Source organism: Bombyx mori, chromosome 7, assembly GCF_030269925.1.
Source record: "Bombyx mori chromosome 7, ASM3026992v2".
Lineage (NCBI taxonomy): Eukaryota > Metazoa > Arthropoda > Insecta > Lepidoptera > Bombycidae > Bombyx > Bombyx mori.
In genome coordinates, this window is record NC_085113.1 from 6,177,388 (window position 1) to 6,193,996 (window position 16,609).

General features: G+C 36.8%; 1 protein-coding gene across 6 annotated transcripts in view; it reads right to left on the reverse strand.

The window, feature by feature from the left end:
- The window catches only part of LOC101742075 (facilitated trehalose transporter Tret1), a 60,970-nt gene that overhangs the window by 16,870 nt on the left and 27,491 nt on the right, over positions 1–16,609 (reverse strand). For all 6 annotated transcript variants that reach the window (XM_004931346.5, XM_062669371.1, XM_062669372.1 and 3 more), the window contains 2 exons: positions 13,434–13,662; positions 235–391 (listed from right to left, as the gene is read on the reverse strand). In XM_004931346.5, the coding sequence (XP_004931403.2) occupies positions 235–391; positions 13,434–13,662 (386 nt within the window). The remainder of the gene's footprint in view (positions 1–234; positions 392–13,433; positions 13,663–16,609) is intronic.

The following is a 16,609-nucleotide window of genomic DNA, read 5'->3' on the forward strand; positions in this document are numbered from 1 at the left end:
AAAACACGAATAAAACAACATTTTCTGAAAATAAAAGGTAGCTAGATCGATTTATCGCCCCCGAAATCCCCTGTGTACTAGATTGTATGAAAATCGTTGGAACCGTTTCCGAGATTCAGATTATATATATATTTATATACAAAAATTGCTCGCTTAAAGAAATAAGATTAATTCCTGTCTAATTGTAACTTAAATTTTGTAATGTTTTTTAGTCAAAATTGTTTTTCTACTTACGAATAGAACGAGCACCATAGTAGCGAGGGGTGCAATCAAACACACCAGCGCTGCTTCACGCCACGGGTACACTGTGCCCAGAAGAAATGCTATGAAGATGCCGGTCGATGTGAAACTATTGGTCAGCGTTGTCAGAGTTCCGCGGATCGAGGGTTCACTGGAAATTGCAACACGGAATCCTTTAGTTTTCTAAAAGTTTCAGAGAACCAAGTATTTAAAAAAAATATTCTTCAGAAAATTTTCAAAGCAGTCTATGATAAGGAATAGGTTCTACCTATACTGTAGTATTCGAGAATACTTTCGAAATCTATATCTATACTTCTATACTTAATAATATTATAAAGAGGAAAGATTTGTTTGTTTGTTTGTTTCGAATAGGCTCCGAAACTACTGGACCGATTTGAAAAAATCTTTTTCCATTAGAACCCGACATTGTCCCTGATGAACATAGGCTACTTTTTTTTAATTTTTTTTTAATTTTTTTTTTTGGTTTCATGTGTGTTTTAATGTTTCCGAAGCGAAGCGAGGGCGGGTCGCTAGTGATATATATTTTTACTGCGACAGTAAGTTGATAGCCTATACATAGTTAGATTGTTGATTGCCGCTCTTTAATGTCAGCAATGACAAAAGGACAGCTAGTTTGATGTCTACGAGAGGAAACTTTTTCATCTTATAAAAAAAAAGAGTTCGAAAATAACCGTGTGGAGGAGTTCATTCCAAAGCTGAATGGTAAGTACTAGGCGAAAACGATCTCTAGAAAAACACTAAGCGTTAGGTGTAAGTAGAGTGGTCTCTACATGTCTCTAACTGTAGAGTATTGATGGGAATTGATAATTTCTGCCACCCCCTAAAAGATAATGATTAGTTTCATATGTATAGATTTGAGAATTAATAATCTTCTAAATTGGTTATATTGCAGAAAACATAAGTAGTATATTAGCAGTTGAGAAATGAAATACTCTGATTATTAATTTAAGAATGACATTAGTCCAGCAATTTTTTTTGTAGCTTTTATTATTCACTTCATTTGTTAATAAATTAAGTGAATAATATTCTTCGGAATTAGATAATTATTGATATGCTATTTCTATTTCATGGTCATTCTGTTTCTAAATTACAGACAAGATAATTTTTACAACTAAGATGGCTAGAACAGCTTACAAGTCCTATCAAAACATTTATTTTACAATTTAGATGAAAAATGGCCGAGTTTATGTCAACATTTTGTATAATATTTTCCTCGGACTATTTTTATTTAGGTACGGACTATCGAGCCTCTCAAGTACTTTGCAAATTTCGTAGACAGGTATGACAAACGTGATCTAAATTTACCTACTCTTTTTAATAAGCTTGAAATACTGTAGTAATAATATACATGTCACGGTGTTTCCCGAGCGCTATGACATGTCCTTCTTCAAACGAGGCCTGTGGAGAGTATTAAGCGGTAGGCAGCGGCTTGGCTCTGCCCCTGGTATTGCTGAAGTCCACGGGCGACGGTAACCACTCACCATCAGGTGGGCCGTATGCTCGTCTGCCTACAAGGGCAATAAAAAAAAATACAACAGGCACTCAGCCCAATCTAATTTCACAACTGTTGAACTATTATAAAAACTAAACATCAAGATTGTTAGATAATTGCAGCAAAAACGAACAAAAATAAAAGAAGACGCAAAAGCCGATGGCTCTCAAAGGCAACAACATAACAGCGATTGACATGACATTTCGGGTATATTCCTGTTTAGTTTAGTGAGTTCACCTCACTCACTTTAGGCCTGCTAAAAAAAAGGTTTGAACTGGTTTAGGCGAGAAGCTTGAAAGAGCTTCTAATTCAATGATTTTAGACGAAGCTCCCGCAAGTAAATGAAGTAATTTTAATGACTGGATATTTAGGTGCGTTTACTCTTTTATTTTACCTACCTTAAAAAGTAAGCTCAGAGGGCTATGCTAGATTCACCAAACGTGTAGGAAAGCTCACGGAGCTTTTCTTGGGAAAATTTGCTAGCACATCCTAGGGCACATCCTAGTTAGAGCAGTGCTTCGCCGAATCTACATACTACCGGATCGGAATTTGCGAACAGTGGTTTCTTCTTAGTGAAGAAGATCCGGCGAGAAACTCAGTAGGCTAACTCGAAGTTAAGTGCATCAATTCTCCCACACCTCCTACAAGACCGTGGTAGACGATTCGAATGTGTAATATCAAATTCATGATATACGTATGTATGTACGTGCAAAAATGTAGAGACTCCAAAGTTGTTTAGCACAGTCCAAATAGACAGCAACGAAAATTAATGTTGATTTTATTCTACAGAATGATTTAATGTTAGTGTCAATATAAATATCTAAATAAGACCAAGTAAACATGTCTACGATGCAAGATAATATGACAGTGGTATTATTTATTTATTTAATTTACTTCAGATTTCACATCCATATTACACGTCTTAATTACATTGCATTAACATTTCATTTATACTAAAATTAAATAAAAATAATAACTAATCTCGGACTAAAACAAAAACAATAATTATAATAATAAAAACAAAAAATCAAATAATAATAATAATAATAAAACAAAAACTCTAAATTAACATGAAAACTACCTTAACCTAAAGGCTGGTTTGGATCCAGAGTGCTCAAAATGCACACGTGTCCAGTGTTGCATTATTGGGCAGTCCAGATCCATCCGTGAGGCGAACAGCCGTAGGTAGCGGTTGTGACTGACCCGGCGCACGGCGAATTAGGGAAGCAATTCGCTTACGAATGATTGCTGCGAAGCTATCTATTCGCGCATCCGCAAACATCCCCGACGCACCGCAGTGACGCGGCAGCCACATCAGCGCTCTGAAAGCGTTATTATACTGGACACGCAGGGTGCTGTAAGATTTCTTGGTATACTTAACCCATAGGCTGCACGTGTAGAAAGACTGGCAGTATGCTCTAAAAAGAGTAGCTTTCACCTCTGCAGTACACCGCGCGAACCTACGGGCCAGCATATTACCCCTGATTGACAACGCCCTGCGCTCCCTGTCCATGTCTACATCGTCTGCAAGCGTCTCAGTGACCCAGTGACCCAGATACTTGAATTGTGATACTTGTTTAAGGACACTGCCGTTGAGTATGACTGATGGGACAGTTTCGTAGGTTTTTCTGCCTGATTTAAATACCATCAGTTCGCTTTTAACGGCATTATATCTGAGCCCATGTTCCTCCGCATAACACTCGCATATCCTAATCAGCTTTCTGAGAGCCCTGATCGATGGGCTCAGCAACACCATGTCGTCTGCATAACTGATATTATTAACACACACACCATCAATGGAACATCCGACATTGGAATTGCTGAGCCCACGAATCAGGCGGTCAATGTATAGGTTAAAAAGGCTTGGCGATGACAAGCCACCCTGTCTTACCCCACAATCCAGCCTATACATATCCGACTGCGACCCCGACCACTTCACAAAGTTGCTCTGATTACCATACCAGTATCTCAAGAGAGAAACAAACTCATGAGGCAAGTCTGTATCATTCGACAACTTATGCCACAACCTGTCATACGCCACCAGATCAAACGCTTTGGATAAGTCTAAAAAACAGGCGTATACAGGAGTGCCTCTGTCTGTGTAGTACTGGACGGTATGCTTGAGATTCAGTATAGCCGTTTCAGTCGAGAGTCCAGGTCGAAAGCCGAACTGGGCATCATGCAGCTTTACGTGTCTTCGTAACTGAATATCAATTATACCATCCAGTACTTTAGCGATGACTGTTGCGAGTGATATAGGTCTGTAGTTATCTAAACTGGATAAATCCCCGGTTTTATTCTTAACTATCGGAACAACTACGGTCTTCATCATCGCTTTAGGCAAATATGAATGGCCTACACAGAAAGTGAACAACATGGCAAGCACTCTGGGCAAGTGAACACCTGCGTATTGTAGATGCTCAATACTCAATGAGTCATGACCAGGCGATTTTCCTCGCTTCATGTCACTCACCACCCGTGCAACCTGTTTCGCCGTGATTCGCGTAATTGGTTCCCCAAGCCGAATATCACTCGCACCAGCATTCGCTGTTACCAATGGAGACTTCACTCTAAAATGTTCCCTAAATGCATTGGCAATCAGACCGGAGTCGCTTATACCCTCAACGCTCCCTGGGACACTCGGCTTCGGATTCAACTTATTTGTTTCCTTCCAAAATTTCGAAAAATCTTTTGCTGAATGTTGTGTAGCAAGTATATCCATTTTAATTTGAGTCTGGTTCTTTTTGCACCACTTTACTTTGTCTTTAAAAGTTCTCCGTGCTTCCCGCATTTGCTGATACGCGTGACCAGATTTCGGTTTTCCAAGAGCGATCCAATTATGAAATCGAAGCCGAGCCTCCCTATGTGCATCTTTACAATGTTTGTTCCAACCCATAACATACATATTTCTGTTACGTCTGCGCTTCAAATTATAACTTGTGGAACATTCCGCAGCAGCACTACGAAGTGTGCTTACTATTTTATCGTACATTTTATCGATAATCAGTCTATGTTCTATGTTATTACAAGCTATATCTCCACACTTTTGCATATCGTTTGGAAAATCTATATCTCGCAAATTAGCCGAACAAACTTCCCAATATTGATTAATCTGGGCCCTATCTCTGTCACCCCAAGTAGCACTATCAGGCACATAGCCTTGTTGTGCAAACTTGGGCACTAAAACTTGAAGATCACAGACCAATTCGACCGCGAAATGATCAGACCACGATACTTCGTATCTTATATTTACGCTGCTAACGCTTTTTGTAGCGACCTCAGTCGTGATTATGTGGTCTAACCATGACGTAGTTCCCCACGCGTCACTCAAATAAGTGTATGAATTTGAAAGTACACCCAAACGTTCCACGTCAACGCATGTCCATTTTTGTTCAACACAAAAGTCAAGAAGTTCCGTACCAAACAGTGAACCCGGGTGTGCGTTAAAATCACCCAGTATATACGCAGAATCTACACTACAAGTTTCTATAACAGCATTTATCTCTGCAAGGCAGTCTATGAACTCGTCTAGATTATTCGCGCTGTCCGTCGGCATATAAACAGAAAAAACAAGAAACTCACGTTCATCAAGAGCCACTTTAACTGCCGCAATACGTGAGTTTACACAGTCACCGATCACCGATACCGCGTGAAAAATATTTCTACGCCATAAAATTCCAAGTCCACCGTGGCTTCGACCCTTCAGTGGTCCGGCTGTAACGTCCACTGAAGATTTTCCGATGTATGCGAATTCCTGATGAATATTTCCAAGATACGGGACTTCATCCGGAAGCAACCATGTCTCTTGCAGTGCTAAGAAGTCCGCCGTTTGACACAGTGTTCTCACGTAGTCAACGGCGCTTATTAGTGAGTGACAGTTAAAACTAACAAATTTAATTTTATTTATTTTTCTGTGTGTGTTCAGATTCATAATTGTGTTTAAAGTTAATAAATTTTCTCACAGCCACTCCTTCTGGCCATAAGGCGTTGTCTAGAAACAGCGTTAATTTCGCATTAGGTACAAGCATTTTATATGCGCTGTACTGCCTCTGTACTTTAGATTTTATTTTGTGTAAGATGACACGAACTTGCGTTTTGTTATAAATATAATCTACAATGTCATTTTCTGATGTAGTCTTGTCCACATTATTGACAAACAAAGGCACGCGAATATCTGCCGCTTTAAATTTCTGATCTGCACTATTACGCGCCTTGCCCTCCACAGTACTAAATCGGTTTCTATATCTCTTTCGCTGTGCCAAAATCCACTGTTCGTTCGGTTCCTCAGCCTTCCATTCTCCTTCTGCAGTTACAACCTTCGCCAACAACTTATTTGTCGAACCGACGCCATTCGGCTCTGGCGTAGATGCCGCCTTATGCGAGTATTGCATGCACGAGCCGCGTTCTGCAGCGGGGTCCACCGTCTGCGCAGGCGCAAACGTATTGCCGTTCAAAGCCGCAGTACTGAAGTTTCGGACGACGAACTCCACGCGCCGATCGCCAGTATCGAGGCCAGTGGCGGCGGCCGTGGCGGCGGCCGTGGCGGTGGCGGAGGAGCGCTCATGCTCATGATTTGCAATGCTTACCTCCGCGTGTGAACAATAAGGTGGCTCGATCGGGCTACTGTCTAAGTAATAACTATTCGTTAGTATACCCCCGCCTCTCTTTGTATTAATGTGACCCTCGGCGTTATGTATATCGAAGTTATTATTCACTAAAGATGCACTTTTCAGATTATAAAGTTCATTTTTTATTTCATTTAACTTATCCTCCGTTACATATGATTCCTTAATTGTTTGTATCTCCTTTTGGATGACGAGTATGTCTTTTAAAAGCTTAGTCGCGTCGAGATGATCAAAATGTACAGGCGGTAACTTTTGCAAATCTCTAGCCACAAAAGTTGGAGTTAATTCCCGGTCAGTTTCTTTAAAAAGACTGATAACATCAAAAAGATCGCGATGCATTCGGCCTTCCCTTCTACGTGTTCTCTTTCGTTTTGAAGTCATAACAGATTCAAACAAAAGGCTTTTAGCATTTTCAATTTCTTCCACGGAGAAAGACGTTGAACATATACGCACCAAACTGTCTTCACTCATCACATCTATTTTATTTTGTATGAAAGCAAGCACTTCACAAATCACGATGTTGCAATTACTACATTTTAAAATGCGGGTCGTCATCTTTGTGCGATGAGTCACTAGACAACAACAACAACGATGCGTACACTCGCTGTCGCTAATGAGACCGGACTCATGTTGTATGTATTGTATGTATTTGCAATCCCCTTCAAGAAAGATGCCTTGTTATATAATATAACATTCCCCGCCGCCTATTTCTGCCGTGAAGCAGTAATGCGTTTCGGTTTGAAGGGTGGGGCAGCCGTTGTGACTATACTGAGACCTTAGAACTATGTATATCTCAAGGTGTGTGGCGCATTTACGTTGTAGATGTCTATGGTCTATGGTCTATGGTCTAACACCAGGTGGGCTGTGAGCTCGTCCACACATCTAAACAATAAAAAAATAAAAAACAATTATAATACTTATTTGAAATTATGGGATATTACACAGGGCAGATTAATAATAAATTCAGCGAGGATTCATTTGGTTTTTAAGGATGTTTCCACTATAGTTCAGATTCCATTCTTGTATCTCCAGTTGAGTGGTAGTATATACCAATTAACACCAGATGGGCCGTCATCTCGTTCACCTGTCTACGCAATAAAAAAAACACCATTTTGTGTGTGCAACACGAATATCAGGTATTAAAACACAAACTGTCCCTTACCTAAACCTAGAGCGCTTGCACAAAATTAATGAAGCAGCAAATCATAAATAAATAAAAAGTAAATTCATTGAAGTACCATAAATGTACTCTACATTTAGATACATACATATTTAGACCGAGAAAACCGAAGGCCGAAGACACAAAAGTTAATATTTGTTCTTTCTTTTCCCGTGTTTTTTAATGTGTATAGTTAATTCCTTTCCGCACGATAGCCTAAGTAAGTCATTTGGTGAATCTTAACATATTGTGACGTGTCATCATAGAATTCGTTGTAGTTGTAAGGGTGAGATAAGGTTATATTATTTATTTATATATTTGTTATTTAAAGATTCATTCACTAAAATAAATAAATAAAATTAATCTAATTGTAAAATAAAACGTATGTAGTTACGAATTGAAAAAAAAACCGACTACATTAATTAACATTTTTAATGTAATCGAATTTTTTTTCAAGCTATGGTTTAATAAAGGCGAGGGTAAGAAAATACATATAACATATTTGTATTTAATTTCCACCAATTCCAATGCGGTGAACCGACCAAATTAAAACTGCAGTGGGAGGTCCCCTAAATGAGTGCAGTAGAATGGCCTCGAGAGATGGCGCGACATCGTGAGACGCATCAAGTCTGCCCCTTCCAACAAACACTACATGACGATCACGACCACTCTGTCAAGAGTGACACGACTGTGAAGAAGAAGATTTAATTTCAACGCTTTATTTTAAATGTAACCAATTGAACGATCAGCTTGCTTAGTATATCTATTTTTGTTTCTTACTAGCTGACCCGGCAGACTTCGTAGTGCCTTAATCGATAAATAAAAGACACAAACAAAAGGAATCCGTCTGACGGGGGTACATAAAAGGGAAAACAAAATCGTCGTGGCCTAAAGGATAAGACGTCCGGTGCATTCGTATGTAGCGATGCACCGGTGTTCGAATCCCGCAGGCGGGTACCAATTTTTCTAATGAAATACGTACTCAACAAATGTTCACGATTGACTTCCACAGTGAAGGAATAACATCGTGTAATAAAAACCAAACCCGCAAAATTATAATTTGCGTAATCACTGGTGGTAGGAACTCTTGTGAGTCCGCACGGGTAGGTACCACCACCCCGCCTATTTCCGCCGTGAAGCAGTAATGCGTTTCGGTTTGAAGGGTGGGGTAGCCGTTGTAACTATACTGAGACCTTAGAACTTATATCTCGAGGTGGGTGGCGCATTTACGTTGTAGATGTCTATGGGCTCCAGTAACCACTTAACACCAGGTGGGCTGCGAGCTAGTCCACCCATATAAGCAAAAAAAATAAATTGTTATTTTTATTTAATTCCGAGCCTTTTCATATTTTCACCTTTCACCTTTTAAACCTTCTCTGGACTTCGACAAATAATTCAAGACCAAAATTAGCCAAATCGGTCCAGCCATTCTCGAGTTTTAGCGAGACTAACGAACAGCAATTCATTTTTATATATATAGATTTGTCCGAAAACGGAGCCGGATGTAAACAAATTGGAAAACGTAAAATATCTATTAAATTTTTTTTAAAGATTATTTGAAAACTATAACATAATATATATGAATATGTCAAGGTTTTTATGAATATCATATGTATTATATCAATAAAAATCTTCAAATATTTTTATTTAAAAATGAAGATAAAAATAAAGACGGCATCATCATTTGAAGACCTCAATAATAATAAAAATACATGCTCTTTAGAAAAATTGGAGAACATTAGTTAGTTAAATAATGTTCGCGACGCAAGAACCCATTTCCATAAATAATAAAATGCTATCTTTAAAATTTATTTTTAAAACTGAGTGAAATGAATCTATATTAAAATTTAAAAATAGCATCTAGCTTATTCCAAAAGTTACAGAATTAAAATCTCTCACAATTTTTCGAGAAAGCGAATTTTAATTTTTTATTTTTTCATTGAAATCGTGTCACACATAAAACATCGACATAGGCCCTCCAGCCACAGCACCGTGGGCAAATTGTTTCAGCGGTTTCTTCTGAGGAAGATATCGCCGCTTATCCGTAAATACAAATATTATATAATATTATTTCAGACGTTTCGAATACAGTTGTTACAGATGGCGTAGTCCGATGGATGACCACGTCCGATATCAAAAATCGTAAAAGTTGTTTCATATAACCATGACTCGAGAAAATCGAAGAAAATCTTTATTACACATTCAACTGAAGGAAGCTGTCCATTGAACTACTTGTATTTAAAATGTGAATGTTCTGCGGCTGGTAACCAGCAAACGTTTGCAAACAAAACTTGATTAACATTTGATATGCGGCTTAATTACATATAAAACCTATTCGATTCGGGACTTTTCAGCCAAGTTTCATCGACCGTAATCACGAAGGGGCTTAAGCGAGGGAACAGAGTTATACACCTAACGTAACGCCTATAAAATCAACATTATTAATACAGTACTAACAAGTACAATAATAAAACTCCTACTACCTTTAAAAATAAGGTACCATCATCTGTTTGTAAGATAAAGAAATAAATTATAAACTATAACATTTACTTTCTTCTTCTTTGTCTATTATTTCTTCTTATGACATAATAAGTTGACCTACATTATGTACATCATATATATATGTTCATGTAAAAATAACGTTGAATTATTAGCAACTTTGAAAAGTTAAGCGTCTGGGAATCATTCTGAATGTTTCCAGTAGTTTCGACTCTCATGTGGTCTGTGTGGCCATGATAAGTGTGTCCTTGCCTAAATTTGTCAAGCTTGCAAACATACTAAATTGGCCCTTTGGAATCAGTTGACACTACAAAGTCTCCTGATAGACAACCTGTAACCTACTCGGGGCATTCGAAATCCGGTAATTAAAAACCGCTTTGTACTAGTAATGTCCTAGCGGATTACCTCGTAGCTACATCTGCCACTATCTATGCGTTCTTCGGATTAAAAATGTTGTTACAATCTGCAATCGAATTCAGACTCTATATACGCACTAAATAGAATATGCCTAATTCTTATCAAAGACTTATTTTGGAAATATACTTCGTAAAAAAATTATAACGATAACAAATTATAATATAATAAATAAAGCAGCTAATAACATCCTACTCATTAAAAGTCGAGCATTATATTATTAAGAAATAGCTTTAATAGCTTCAATACAATATTAATGATCTGACTCTGACTTTTTTAATAGAAAGATGATGGTCTCTATCAACGGAATAAATTTAGAAATAATAATATAAATAAGTAATATAAATAACACAGGAGTATAACTTTCATAAAACAACATTTAACTGAAATTGACATAAATTAACATAAACACCTTTAATCTCAAATATATTGCTAGTTAACGCATAGTGTATGTATACCTTTTATCAACTGGTATTTTATAATTAATTAAAACACAGAGACGAAAATTTACGAGACATTTGATTGCGTTATCTTTTTAGGTTCATCTACACATCAAAATGGTATTGACACACCTCTGTTCCGTATCAGAATTTCAAAAAGGCTACTTTATATTTAAATTCATTTTATTTTATTTTGTATTTATTACGTTCTTTGTATATATAACGCAAAATAAAATTTTGTTTATTTCCAATCTAACATTCTGTAATTGATAGAGTGGTTTGAAATAAAAAAAATCTTTACGCTAACCCTTTAGCTTTAGAGATATACTGAATAGGAATAGCAGCGGTTGCAGGTTCGCAATCCATTACTGTTTCTCCTCTCGAATGGGTACCCCCTGTCCCCGCCCCCCAGACAACTTAAAAACCCCCGGGCTCAGTTTCCCCGACCATATCCCCTATCCCGGTGCGCCGGTGGGTCCTCACAGAGATACCCTGCTCTAAGGAGCAAGGCAAGCAATTTCGACTCAACGAGGTATGGAAGGTTTCTATTATGATAGGTTTTTATTGTGTTATAACAAATTTGTTATAACACAAAAATCTCTCATTAGTTTCCAATTTTTTTTATTGCTTAGATGGGTGGATGAGCTCACAGCCCACCTGATGTTAAGTGGTTACTGGAGCCCATAGACATATACAACGTAAATGCGCCACCCGCCTTGAGATATAAGTTCTAAAATCTCGGTATAGTTACAACGGCTGCCCTACCCTTCAAACCGAAACGCATTACTGCTTCACTGCAGAAATAGGCAGGGTGGTGGTACCTACCCGCGCGGACTTACGAGAGGTCCTACAACCAGTAAAACAGTTTTATTAAAGTTTTGAAACGAAACGAGCACAACCTGTTTTCATTAGTTATTTTAAATTATTAAATAATTTAAGTAATCATCTTGAATAATTTTTAAATAATTCCCCACTTAGGTGAAACTTAGTGAATGAGACTTAACATATGCACAATAAAGATAAAATAAATAATGAAAATGATAATGTTCGAGCGTTTTCGTCAATTGAACAACGTAATTGTTAAATTTTTGTTTGATTTTACTTCAAAGATCTAATTCGTTGATCACAAATAATGTTTCCGTAATTATTACTATTAATCGGCCAAGAAGAGCACAGTCCACTTGATTTTAAGCGGTTACCGGAGCCCATAGACATCTACAATGTAAATGCGCCACCCACCATGAGATATAAGTTCTAAGGTCTCAGTATAATAACAACGGCTGCCCTTCAAACGGAAACGCATTACTGCTTCACGGCAGAAATAGGCGGGGTGGTGGTACCTACCCGTGCGAACTCACAAGAGGTCCTACCACCACTAATTACGCAAATTATAACTTTGCGGGTTTGATTTTTATTACACGATGTTATTCCTTCACCGTGGAAGTCAATCGTGAACAATTGTTAGGTACGTATTTCAATAGAAAAATTGGTACCCGCCTGCGGGATTCGAACACCGTTGCATCGCTTTAAATGTATGCACCGGACGCCTTATTCTTTAGGCCACAACGACTTCGCAATTTTTTTTTGGTCCAAGGGAATATGTTTATTATAATAATATATCATTGTCGTCAAACAGCTATAATATAGTTTACTAATCTAGAACAAATTAATATTTGAATCTAAATAGCTACTAATGGGATGATTCGTTAATATCAAATTCAAATTCTTCAATAATTCAAGACATCGATCCATTCATAAATTACTAAAGCGCTCAAAACCCCTGTAAGATAATAAAGTAATTTAATTGCCAGTTTTACTTAATTATAATTAAGTCACAAACTCGTTTACTATAAAACTCTGAGATTCATTTGAAGCGTGAAGACTTAATTTTTGGTGATTTTTTGTCATAATTCTTATGAACAAAGATAAACTCTAATAGCGTCCATTGCATATTTCATGTAATGATACTTCCTCCTCCTTGCGTCGTTTTCCTCATTGCTGAGGGTCGTGAGCACCCTTTTGAATCACCTTCGCACGCACGATCTTTCTCCATTTATTCTTGTCTCTGGCGGTGTGGGGGGCGTTGTGAAACGTGGAATCAAGAGCGGTGCGGATCTGATCGGACCAACGTATTGGGCTGCGCCCCCGAGGTCTTTTCCCATCTACCTTACCAGTCACGATGTATGACACTTAAGCACACAAAAAATGGAATGGCTCTTTTTTGTTTCAAGCATAACTGGGCCCCGCGGACGTATATACCGCCGTTTGTATTTTCTTAAGTACCTATAGCTTGGAACGCAGAGCCTTCGGCAGATTAAATTCGTACATCTGAATTAAATCTAAGCTCCTTTGGCAGGTGTAACTTTAGAAGAATACCCAGGAGAGATAGCAACGCTATTCTGGCTTTAGCATGACAAGTGCCATCATTAAGCGTTGAATTTTTTATAGAAGAGACCTTTTTTTTTAACGCTTGGGAATCCGCTTACGGACACACCCAGTCGAGGGGGAGAAGTGAGCTACATGAAAAAAAAACAATTGATTACCTGACTTCTCCAACGTAAGTAACGGAAGGTGCTTCCATAATTCCTGTGCCAATTCCAAGCAGAGCGTTCGCAATTAGCAACGAGGGTACATCCCAAGCGAAGTACATCAACAGCCACGCTATGAGATGAGGTATGTTCACCAGGACCAAAGCTTTCCTTCTCCCGAAGTAGTCCAGGATTGGACCGGAGAAAATACTGCCGAGAGGTTGGCACAGAAACGCCAAGCTACCTGTAAGAGAATAGTAGGAAAAAACGTTACACAAATACTTGTGGGAGACATTTCGTCTTCTCGCATTAAATCTGAATAATTTCAAAACTTACTAATTTTATAGGAGAGTGTTTTAAAGGTTTAACGTGTAATATTTTTAATATTAATCACATCTGCAACATATTTTTTTTTTTTTATATTTTTTACCAGTTACATTATCTGTCTTTTAAAGTAAAATTAAATTATGTATTAATTTTGTTAATAGTGGTTAAAACATAGGTAAACTTTAAAAAAAAAACTTAACTACGCTCTTTTAACAGTATTTATGAGAAAAATACTGGTGATACCAAATGATTACGTATATTAACTCAATTTCGAACTTTTTGGAAATTGTACACTTTTAATGCGAAAAGACGATTTGTACTTCAGAAAAAAGATAAATATAGAAATTCGATCATATTAAGTGTAGTAAATTTCACCAAACATTTTGTCTATTCTCCATCTGTCCGTATATCATTGCCATTTCATGCGGTAAGTATTGCCTAGATAAAATATTTTAATTCATTACAGAAAATAAGTAAATTAATTTAAACCTAGGTACAATCGCGTCGCTCGCTACGATTACACTTGATGTCTATAAATAATACATAAGAACTAATCAATTTTAATAAACTAATTGTACCTAATTTATAAATAATGATATATTTTCATAATTTTTAGACAGAAACATCCCATAATTTGTAAATTAACACAATTTCTTCCATATTAGTAAAAATTTACATTTAAAAACAATTCGAAAACTAGAATTAAAGGAATCACATTGTTATTTGAACATTTGTTATCTAATGCTTACGTGCTAATGCTTACGTGTTAATTCTAGTAAATAGTGATCTTACGTTAGGATCTAGGTTGAAATAACATTTGTTTATGTATTATTTATTATCTGTCATGTAAGATACCACGAAGACTAAATAAATAAATCAAACTAGGTAATTCTGAACGAAACACACTGACTTTATTGTTCCAAAATTGCGTAACCCAAAAATAGTTACAAATCAGTTTGTTTTTTGAAGTCTCAGGAAACCGCTTTGTTACCATAAGAACGTTTCAGACACCACTGCCCCTCCCCCTGTCATTGTTTTGCAACTGATATGATGATCGAATTAATTTTTTTTTTATTAGTAACAGTTAGAAACATATAACACAACACAATAGGTCATCAAGAATTTGAATTTTGTAACACTCGGAAATAAAAATCTGAAAATTGCTTAATCAATGCTACTGATTCTTATCTAATCGCATATAACGTAATTTATTGTATTTATTTTCAAATCGACAAACAAAATTGAGTAACTTAAATCAAAATTAACATAATTTGGTTAGCAGGTTTTAAATAAATGACACCATTATCGCCATTAGTATAATAAATGTATTCCCGGAAAAATTACGACAATTCAGAGTAAGCTCACAATAAAACATTGAACCTAATAAATACTACGAACAAGAATTTTAAAATTAGCTTTGGGGTAATTCAATAATATCTATATATATAAAAATGAATTGTTGTTCGTTAGTCTCGCTAAAACTCGAGAATAGCTGGACCGATTTGGCTAATTTTGGTCTTGAATGAGTTGTGGAAGTCCAAGAAAGGTTTAAAAGGTAGATAAATATGAAAATACTCGGAATTAAATAAAAACAATAATTTTGTTTTTCCTTTGATGTGTCCTCCATCGGACGGATTCCTTTTGTTTGTTTTAGTTTATTTTATACAAAAATGTAGGTCTTTTATTTATCGATTGAGGCACTACGAAGTCTGCCGGGACAGCTAGTACTTTAAATAAAAATACACAGTACATATCGACGCTTGAAAGGCAAACGTGACTAAGCGACAATAACTGCTTTGTACTTAAAGGATAGGCAATAACCATATTCGATGCGCAAAAAAATATATTTCTAGGTTTAATAAAATCATTTCAATCCCACAGCCAGATTCGTTAAAATATAATTTTTTTCAGGTATTTCAACTTTAAATTAGTCTACTGTAAAGTTCACGCATTGTCGCTTAGTCACGTTTGCCTTTCAAGCGTCGATATTATAATACTGTTCATGACAATTTAGTTGCATAGTTTTGCGCTTGTCTTATTGTCATATTTATATTGTTTTAAATAGCTAGGAACAAATCACGCACGGTCATCCAGCCAAAAAATTAGAATTCCCTGTATTATACCACAGTACCAGCACGCACCGGTAATAGCAGTAGCAGATAATAAACACCCAGACAAAGGATAAACAAACCTATTATTCATCATAAGAATGTTTGCCCGATCTGGGAATCGAACCCACGACCCTCAACGCAAAAGTCTGGGGCGCTAACTACCGCACCAACGAGTCAGTCAGTGTTATTGTCGATGTTTCGAATACTTTACAGCTTTCGTGGTCACGGACGTACGTGATTAAACTGTAAAAGTAGTTTTAATTATATCTACTATAGCAGCCCGCTCCGGCTCCGCTCGGGTCTTTAACAAAAGAAGGATATTATTTTGACGTCGTTTTATTTTTTTTTAAATAAAAGAACGCTTATCGCGGCATAACTAGAATAGTTAGACATATGCTGTCGCGACACTTTTTGTAAATAATAATGTGTTCTACAAAGTCGTAGTGCATTATTTTATTCTATCATCAATAGTTTTCACAGGGCACGCGATGTAAAGAATATTTTAGGTAATTTTTTTACACCTTGGGTTACATTATTGGAGTTTTAGTAAGGATCCCTAATTTTTTTCAAAAAAGATTATAGCCTATGTTACTCGGGAATAGTGTAGCTTCCAAACAATGAAAGAATTTTTCAAACCGGTTCAGTAGTTGCGGAGCCTATTCAGTACAAACTAACAAACAAATCTTTCTTCTTATAATATTATAAGTAGAAGTATAGTATAGATACGCGAAAACCGATGAAAATATTACAAAC